We start from the raw sequence: 10197 nt of genomic DNA on the forward strand, positions 1-10197 counted from the left end.
CTCTAAGCAATTATACCTGTCTAGCTTTGATGCTTTAGTCTAGTGCTTGTCATACACCTTCTCTGGTGTTTATCACCAAGGCTAGAACTGTCTTCTTCTTGTTGCCCAGTCCAGGGGCATGTGCCATTCCCAGGGACAGAGCTGAAGCAGGTGGGTGAGGTTGGGAAGGTCATCTAGGAAAGTGCTGGGCAGAGCATAGTAAGATTAGACATCAGAAATCTGTGTGCTGGTCCCCAAGGGCTCCCTTGAAGACACTGTCATAGATAAGCATGGGTTTGGAATTATGGAGTATTTTGGAAGAGTTAACTTTCTGATTCTCTGGTGTGTGACCTTGTCACCTTCAGTTGGTTTACTCTCTAGAAATGGAGTAGAACTAATGAAAACGACATATACACCATTCCCTGGCACATTAAGAACTCAGTGTTTTTATTTTGAACAATCAGGCATACACATAAATTTGACGGAAGAGCTTTTATTTTCTCACACTTTATTTGGACTTGAACGTTATTTCCCATAGTCGATGTTTCAGTGTCCACACCTGACAGAAACAGCTAGCAAAGAGGAGCCACACATTCATTCAGCTGCCAGGAGGAAGAGATCTGCACAAGCCTTTAGTTAGCATCCTCTCCCCTTGAACCAAACACTGAGCTTTCCTAGAGCCATCCAGTCTAACCAGGTGCTGGACTCTGTGGTAGGATCCACTGAACACAGTTCTGCATCCCAGGCCCCAGCTAAGTCCATGTCTCTGGGAAAGGAAGTTTTCAATGGCAAGTGTTACAGGAGTGAGTTAAAAACCCCTTTCTGTAATCCAGCTAATGCATTATTGTTCTTAGTAAAATTGAGCCCATGCATCCAGCCCTTTAATCCTATGATCATTTCTTCATGCACAGCGTTTTGTTAAACTCTCCTGTTTGACACAATACAATCTGTTGTACCATGCTATTCATTTCTGAGATTCTATGAACACTTGGGTGAAGAAGGACACATACCGCCGTCATCACCAATAAAGAAATAGCGAAAGAGCATCCAGGGCATTACAAGCTAGAAACAATGAGTCTCCATTGTTCGGTTTTACAGAAGACAAAGAACATGAAAAGGAAATGATATTACGTAAAGGTTCAAAGTATAGTCCTTTGGAAAAATAGAACTCATGTAAATCATGTGTATATTTATAAAGCTTTATTCTTCAAGAGACAATAAGATTTCTCAAGAACAGTTCTGTCTGTGTTTATATTTGGGGAAAAAGACTTAGAAGGACACATTAAGAAAAGATAATACCAGGAATATGACATTTTCTTGCTCATGCAGACTTGTCAAATAGAGTGAAGCATTGTATAAGCACTTAAACAAAAGAGCCAGAGTTCCACTCGAAGCCATGCATCCTGCCCCCATCTGTTTTGCATTTTTGATGGACTTGATAATTGGATGTAGTTACAGCTGCCATGGGGTGAGCCATTGCAACAGCCATGTCACTCAGAAGTCAGCCTATCACAGCCTCCTCCTCCTCCGCCAACTCTTGCATCCTTTCTATCCTGTAGTTGATGTTCCCTAAGCCTTGGGTGATGGGAGGTTGGTATAGGTAATTCCCATAGGTAAGCACTCAAAGTTACTTATACTTGGCAATTAGTTCAGTTAAGAATTTCTGCTTTAATTCTTAATGTCTCTGATCAAAGTTGAAAGCAGCTTGCATTTGTATGTATAAACACAAATGTTTAAAATGCAACTTGACTGCCTGACTATTTAACATAACGATGGTAGGTACCCAACCAGGGCTTATGTTCTCCCCAGGTTTACAGTGGCAGGCATGAAATATCTCCTCTGGAGCAGATCAGATATCTAATCAGAAGGTGGTTTGTTATTCCCCAAACTAGCATGACTCTGTTGCACCAGCGAACACTTCTTAGGTGCCATACAGGTTGCTATTGTAGCATTAATCTCCCCACCCCCCACTCACCCAGAAGCCTATGCAGCATCTTCTGGCACTGTGCAAGCTAGCCAGGAAGGAGGAAGTTTTGTGGTCAATTGAGATTGGTTTAATGTATGCTCTGTATCCAAAGGGATGTATCAGCAATAGGGTCTTCCCATTTAATTATGGTGACAACCAAGACCAACGTGATAGTGTTTGTTGTTTCTGTTGCCCCTGGGGCTTTTATGACTAAGAACTCACAGGGCATACCCTGTGCCTAGCACTGAGATTTTCAGTTAGTAAATAAACCATGCCTTTTGGGAGCAGCATGGTCCCTCCATCCCCCACAGGATACTTTTGTTCAAATTCCTTTAAAAAATATGTATCATATTTTTAAATTAGCTTATAAATCAGTGGATTTTCCATGCCTTCCATATTCAACAAACAAAGCAAGAGTCAACACTAGAACCTACATGAGGAAGAGTGTGTGACTTGCATCTTTCCGAGCCAGTGTGGGCTCTCTGAGTACAATTCCTTGAAGCTCTCCTATTCACCAGCAGTTGTTACGATTTTGTTCTCTTTACAGCTGAGCAGCTGTTCCCTGTGGCTGTGTTCCATGTTTCCATTACCCATCAGGGGATGGACATCTAGGTTGGTTCTCTTTTCTAGGCTTCTTGACCACAGCAGCAATGAGCATGGATTTCTAAGTATTTCTGAAGGAGGATGTAAAATCCTTTGGGGCTTCCCTGGTGCTAAACCTGGATCATATACTTGTACTAATTCTGTTTTATTGAGTAGCCTCCAGATTGGTTTCCGGAGTGGCTGCACTAATCCATCCCAGAGTGTATAAGGATGCCCCTCTCCCCACATCTCTTGCCATTTCTTGTAAAGTGGTCCAGCCACTCTTTAAATGGATCAGAATTCCTTTATGGGTGTTATCTCTCCAGCCGTACCGGAACGACAGAGAACATGTCTTCTCTCTCCTCCTGTGCATCGTGAAACGGAGAACGAAGCAATAGATTATTTTGCTCTGACCCTTGTTAAATTTTACTTCTTTCTTATTTGTATTTCATTTCCAGGAATACTTGCCTCTCACCTTCTGGATCACCTTGTTGGATGCATTTTATCAAAGCCTGGTCTGCTTCTTTGTTCCTTACTTTGTAAGTCATTGTTTGCTCGGTGTGTTTGCCGTTAAAGGATCAATGATGTTTCCATGGGCTTTGCTCCGGTTGGCTCTAAGCTGACTGACGTCGTTTTGGTTGTGAGCCTAGCCTTTAACAGCTGATCCAACGCTCCAGTCCAGTTGACTGACTTATAATCCCTCACAATATGCTAGCTAATAGATTTTATTAAGTACCTAGTTAAGTTCTCTTGGGTCTCTTGTTAACACTAAACTGTCTACTGATATTTCTCCAGTGGCTTAAGTAACATTTAAATGTTGGCCACATAAATTAGCCAAAACAGTATAACAAAGATAAGAGCTTCTATTAAGAGGTTAATTCTGTCAGTCTTACACCCAGAATATTAAATTTAAATGTGGGATATCTTTAAAATGTGATAGAAACCACTTTTTACAGATAAGTTAGGAAGTAACAGAAGTAGATGAAGAGTGAAGTAAAATTCACTTTAAACGTTTACTCTGGCAGTGAGCACAGTAGACATGGTTGTATGTACCTGTCTGCACCTTATTCTAGAAAGAAACATGTGTGGTCATAAAGTAGAACACACCATTGAGAATAAAAACCAGCAGTGCTCACTAGGCTGTCTCTGCCCTGTTCAAATTAAATTACTTGAACTCGACTCCCTTGAATAGTATGGCTGTCTTCCTCTTGAGGAATTTGTACAAAGCAGTGGGAAGAGCATTCACAAATGGGTACTGAGAAAGCAGGGGATGGTAGCATTTGAGAAATGGCCTAAGGACTTCAAGATGTGTAGGTCGGGGAGGGCCGTGTCTACACCGCGGTACAAGCTTAGGATCATTGTAACTGCTGCTTCAATGGTGTATTAGGTAGGATGCGTTCAATATGTCTGTGTGCCTTTAGGAGCTGAAACTATGAACAAAAGCTTGCAGAATGGTGATTCAGAATGAAGAAGAATTTCATCTAAAAGTTCACAGTGTATATAGATAGCCTACCTGGGAGAGTCGGTCTCTTTCCTGGAAATGGTCCTTTTGCCTAAGTGAGCAGTTCGTAGACCTACTGCAGAGAATACTCAAGGCTTATTTGACCCATAGATAAAATAGTGTCACAGCAACACACGTGTGTCGTTCCTCATGCTCCCCACGTCTTCTTTCCTTGTAGACCTACCAGGGCTCCGACATTGACATTTTTACCTTTGGGAATCCCCTGAACACAGCAGCTCTGTTCATCATTCTCCTCCACCTGGTGATTGAAAGTAAGAGTTTGGTGAGTGTGTTCCTCATGCTTGGGGGTATGTTTTCTGTTAGCGGTGGACCTGCTGAGCCCATGAGAATGGGGGGAGAAGGTATTTCAGGGAAAACCTTGGGGTCACCAGGTGCCGTGACACTGAGTCCAGAAAAGGGGAAAGGTACCTCTCTGTCTCTGTTTCGGTCACTGGTAGGCACTTCATAGCAGTCGGCCTTGAGACCAAACTGATGGCGCTGGACTGTAGTCATTGAGGTCCTGTACCATGAGTTCATTCTCTCCTCACTACTTAACTGTATCTATTAGTGAAATCACTGAATTAGGGCTGGCTTACAGTTTCAGAGGTTCGTCCATTGTCATCATGGCAGGAAGCATGGCAGCATGCAGGCAGACATGGTGCTGGAGAAGGAGCTGAGAGTTCTATACCTTCATCTGAAGGCAGCAAGGAAGAGACTATGTGCCACCTTAAGTATAGCTTGAGTATATATATATGAGACCTCAAAGCTTGCCTAAACAGTGACACACTACCTCCAACAAGGCCATACCTATTCCAAAAGGCCACACCTTTAAATAGTGCCACTCCCTATGACCAAACATTCAAACACACAAGTCCATGGCAGCCATAACTATTCAAACCACCAGACCTTGTATTTGTGGCTTTTACCAACTTCAAAAATAATATTTTAGACCATTGTGAATCTCGGCACACACCCTTCTTGTTCAACTCTTCCTGACACAATCATTAGCTCATCTTACTCTCTTGCTTTTAATCAAAAGCTTAAAAATAATGTATATTATTCATTTAGTGATGGGATTATCTGACTCATGTTTGTCTTCCTCATCAAATTACAATCTCTGTGAGGTCAAGGCTCAGGACAGTTTTGTTCACCATGTAAACCAGTGTCATAGAGAAGGCTCAGTGAGTGCTCACAAAACCCATGTGACTGAGGAGGAAGATGCCTGGCCATTAGGGGAGTGTATTTACCATCAGGGTAAATAGATGGGTTTCAAACAGGAACTCACTGACTGAGGTTATGGTTTACAATATACAATCCTATATTATCAAATTATTTTAACAAGTTATAAAGTAGGAATGAATGTATTTTTGGTATCTTTTGCTTTTATTATGCAGAAATGATCTTTTAAAACCTTAAATGTGATAAAATGTTAACATGCAGATAGCAGGTTGGCTGAAGGAAATCTGAAATCTGTAACATTTGGTCTTCTTTGAACATCTGTTTAACTTTTAAACAATTGTTAGAGATACTTTGGGTACTGCCAAAAGATATGCCACAGGCTTTGTGTGTTCCAAAAGAACTGACACTTCATACATACCAGTTGGGGTTCACTCATTCAAAGCAACAACCATTGGTTCTGGATAACCTAAGCAAGTAGAAATGTTCTGAGAAACATTACATTGAGGAACTGTGGTTCAGCAAACAGGAAATTCCCATGGAGAGCCAGCAGAGGGCCAGGGAGCAGAACTAGTGCTTGTCAGGATCCTCAGTGGTCTGGACAGACTGCAAGCATTTTCCAATGTTCTTGCCTCACTGTCCCTGGTCGCAGTTTCAGCTGATGGAGTCCTGTTTCCCTGGCTTCTGTTACAGGCTTTAGAGGTAGAGTAGTGTATTGCCAACACTTTACTCAATGTTGAGTGTTCTCTCCAAGGAGAAAGAAAGCTAAAATTGCAGAAGTGTCTCTCCTGCCAGAGGATTCCAACCAGAGCTCATAGACTTTGCAGTGCCTTTTCTAGAAGAGTCATTTTGAGCTCATGAATCACATGGCCTTCAAACTCTTGCTCACTCTCTTGTGGTTACCTCCCACTTCCTGAGCAGTTTTACCCAGTGTTCTGCACATTTACTTCCTTATGTCAACTCAGGTACAACTGTGGGCCACCATGTCATCTTCTCAATTGAAAAAGCACATAAGGAGAGAGAAAAACTGGAGTAGTGCTCAAATCCAATGAAAGTCATTCGAATAAGAAAAACAGGAAGTGGGGGAGAGGCAGAGAAAGAGAACGAGAAATGAATGGGAGGGAGGGAAGAAGAGAGAAAAGGGAAGGGAGGGAGGAAGGGAGGAAGAGAAAAAAAATAAAGCAAGCATAAATAAAGAATAAATTTATTGTTCTAGAGGCATGATATTGTTAATCAAAGAATTAGCCAACATTTTCTGAGAAGCTACATATTATAAAATGTGAGCAGTCTTTGTGAATTCTGCAAAGATACGTACTTTGGGGAAATACTTTGGATAATGGAAAACAAAGTAAGAGTGAGTTGCACCTTGTTTGAAAATTACAGTCTTAGAGACAAGAGTTATAAAGACAGTGTTCCGGATAGAGGAAAGCCCAGCCTCCTGACATCAACAGTATACACACTGTTGGGTGTGACCCGTGCTGCACTAGAACCATGGAAGAAGGGAAGCAGCTCTTACAAGCTTCTATCCTGGGAGTGCTAAACATCCATCCCCACTCATTGGCCCTTGCTTTATTGAAAGCAAGTAGAGAGCTGTCAGCCACTTGAATGGAAGAATAAATATAATAAAGGAAGAGAACAAGAGTATGGCTGAGCAAATGTAGATTCTACCATATATGTGAATGGCTGAGGATTTGAAGGTTACTGAATTATCGTAACACCTTAATCACATCAATGAGTGGCTGAAAACGAATGAGGGATTATATAAAAACGAAGAAGGGAATTCGAGCACCTCTGGGTACATGGACAGTACAAACTAAATCAGCCATTGGAATTGCCCATTGACTTTTGATTTAATTTTGTAGAATTCGAACACTCACATGAGCCGCTCTTGAATGATGCTCTTGCCATAAACCCTTATGTCTTGTGTGGAAAGGTCCGTCAAATGAACCACACAGAGCTAGGATGTTCTTGTTCTTTTTACAGAGCAGCTTTTTGACAGACTGTAATACTTCATCGATAAGCATTTTTTCCCGGGTCCTTTCTGTCTTGCAGACCTGGATCCACATGCTGGTCATTGTTGGAAGCATCTTCTCCTACTTTTTCTTCGCCTTGGCTTTTGGAGCCTTATGCATAACTTGCAACCCACCCTCCAACCCCTACGGGATTATGCAGAAGCACATGCTAGACCCCGTGTTCTACTTGGTTTGTGTTCTTACAACCTGCGTAGCGCTTTTGCCCAGGTATGTAATTTGTTTGCTGAGAATGAATGGCAGACCAGCCTGTTGAGCAGTAAGAAAGTCAGCCTACATGCTAGCTGAAATATTGCCTTCAGTAGCTGTTCCAAACTCTAGGACTAGATTAAGTAAGTGTATATACATACACTCATCTGTCACAGAAAGATCTAATTTGATGGATAGCTTACAGGAATAAATAAACTTTGCTTTATGGGATTATCGGAGGATTTATCATGTCCTATCTTTTCCTCTGCCATCCCCTGAGCCCTTTGCCTTGGTCTGTCTTCCAGCTACAACAGAATATTCAAGCTGGGTAACTTACAAACAGAAATGTCTGAGCTCTGAGCTCTGGTGGTTGGGAAGACCCATGTGTAGGTACTGGCTGGTCTGATGACTCTCATTCGAAGATGAAACCTTGATGCTACATCTGCCCATGGCAAAGGTGGAAGAGCAGACCCCTCCTAGCCTTGCCACTTCATAAGGGCTCTCTCTATATTATTACAGTGCACTGCATCTATCACACGCCAAAAAGAAAAGAAGCTTCCTATGGGTCTGGAGCTGCTAACAGGAGCCTTCTTCACTTATAAGGAAGAATCTTCTGTGCTTTGAATGTTTCCCCCACAAAAATCACGCTGAGGTTTACTGCCATTGTGGCAGTAGAAGAAAGGAAGTCTTTAGGATTGTTTGGCAGGCATTTAGAGGGTACCTACTATCTGCTAATGCTAAACAAATACTTGTTTGCTTAATAGTTTTAATTATTTTGAATTTTTTTAAATCAGGATTTTACACAGTAGCTTGAAACTTACTGTCAAGCTTAAGTTGCCCTTAAACTCCTGGCTGTCCCTCTAACCTGCTAAGTGTTGGAATTATTGAGGCTTACAACCCTGCCCAGTTTAAGATTTGTAATTTCCATTTTGTAGCTGTCTTACCTTCCTATATCTCAGAAGCCAAGTGACATCTAATTTTTTAAAAACTGATCAGCATTCTCCGTGGGTCCCCTGATGCAATGGAAGGGAACATAACTCTATGATGTTTTTTTGTAACCCAGGTTTGTATACCGAGTTCTTCAGGGATCTGTGTTTCCATCTTCGATTCTCAGAGCCAAGTACTTTGACAGACTACCTCCAGAGGAGAGAGCAGAAGCTCTCAAGAGGTGGAGAGGGACTGCAGAAGTCAATCACGTGGCATCTAAGTATGCCAGCCAATCAGCTGCTAAGTCAGGAAGATCCACGCCTGGTTCTTCTGCTGTCTTTGCAATGAAGTCAGCAACAGTGTGTGCTGTTGAACCAAGCACATGTGAGACAGTGCTAGACCCTGGCTACTCTGAACCTGGGGCATCAAAGATGATTGGACCCTCAGCAAGTTAAAAACGCAGGATACCCTGCTTAGAGTTGCACATGATCTTTGTAGTTTGGAAGGATGCAGAAGAGGCGTCTCTCAGAAGTGAGGATTACTGTTGCTTTGTACAAGGGATATCAGCATTTTGCTTGGCATGGAAAAACCAAGAACCTATCTACAGTTGGATACCTATGGACACATTTGTAAACAAGGGATGGTGTTTTACCTGAGCAGAGTGTGGGAAATGGAATATTTAATTCAGCATAATATGCTGTTTTTGTGAAACTTTTTTTTGATTTTTGTAAAGGAAATTTTATTTGTCTTATAAATGCAAACATTATCAAAGAAACTTATCTGAGATATATTTATTTTGTAGATAAGTCTCATGCATTTGGAAAATGCTTTAGGTGAGATCCAACCTGAATTCTCTTTATGAAAAAAAAAATACTTTAAAAAATTGTTCATTAGGAAAACTCATTCATTTGAGGACAGATTCCCAAGAGCATTTTATTTCCCACGAGAGGAGGCTTTGGTACCCAACTGAAGGTGTTCATCACTCACTGTCACTCCAGCATCACACTGAAGTAGAGCCTTTGTAGAAGAGGGCAAGGAAAAAAGGCGTGTGTTTCACCAGCACCAGGCTGTCTTCTACTCTGTGTACTATTATGAGTAGATGCAGAGAATCCCTATGCACAGATGTTGTCAACTAGGAAACAGACAAATGGCCATGAAATGCAACCAGCTGAGCCTACAGGCCGTGAGCAACTCCTGGGTTCTAAACACCCACGTTAAAATGAGACAATCTCATCTTCAAAAGTCTTTAGGGGCCGCTTGAGAGTTCATAGTTGTAAGAGTGCTCAACAACTTTTCTGGGTTGTGCTCTCCACAAAATGAGACATAGGGTTGAAATTGATACAGGTTATCCTCAGTGGGAATCTCTGAGGTTCTTAGAAAAATAAATGTATTGAAAGATAGAGATGTCTGTAGCAAGTTTTCTGCTGTGACAAACCACAGAAGGATGCTGGCTTCATTTAGCGTCTAGAAGCTAGTTTCCATGAGTTGAGACAGTTTGCTACTGTGAAGTTGTGTACTCTTGTTGAAGTCTTTCAGAGCTTCCATATCCATCTGGCAGCTACCACCTCCCTGTCGCCTAGAATTCTCTTCATGAACCTCTATGTACTCAGTGTCTACATCAAAGTCTTAGGAACTGTTATTCTCAGGGTCTGTTACCCACTGTGCATCATCTCAGCCACCTTCTGTACCTTCCTGTGTCGTTGTCAAATGGTCTTTTCATACATGACTAATTAACCATGTGGCTATGTGAAGCTACCTTCTGCTTCCTTGAGATTTTTTAAAAAAAAAAAATAAATTATTTAATGAACGATGCTCACCGGAAACTGTCATCACTCCTGTGACTACTC

General features: G+C 41.7%; 1 protein-coding gene across 1 annotated transcript in view; it reads left to right on the plus strand.

Annotated features, from left to right (window-relative positions):
* ATP10D (ATPase phospholipid transporting 10D (putative)) overlaps positions 1–9042 on the plus strand; it is a 103563-nt gene extending 94521 nt beyond the window's left edge. Inside the window, exons 21-24 of the mRNA XM_080908395.1 lie at positions 2986–3066; positions 4207–4311; positions 7257–7444; positions 8487–9042. Of these exons, the coding sequence (XP_080764521.1) occupies positions 2986–3066; positions 4207–4311; positions 7257–7444; positions 8487–8805 (693 nt within the window). The 3' untranslated portion in view covers positions 8806–9042. The remainder of the gene's footprint in view (positions 1–2985; positions 3067–4206; positions 4312–7256; positions 7445–8486) is intronic.
* Positions 9043–10197: the final 1155 nt, after the last annotated feature.

This window comes from Micromys minutus (genome assembly GCF_963924665.1).
Source record: "Micromys minutus genome assembly, chromosome: 1".
Taxonomy (NCBI): domain Eukaryota; kingdom Metazoa; phylum Chordata; class Mammalia; order Rodentia; family Muridae; genus Micromys; species Micromys minutus.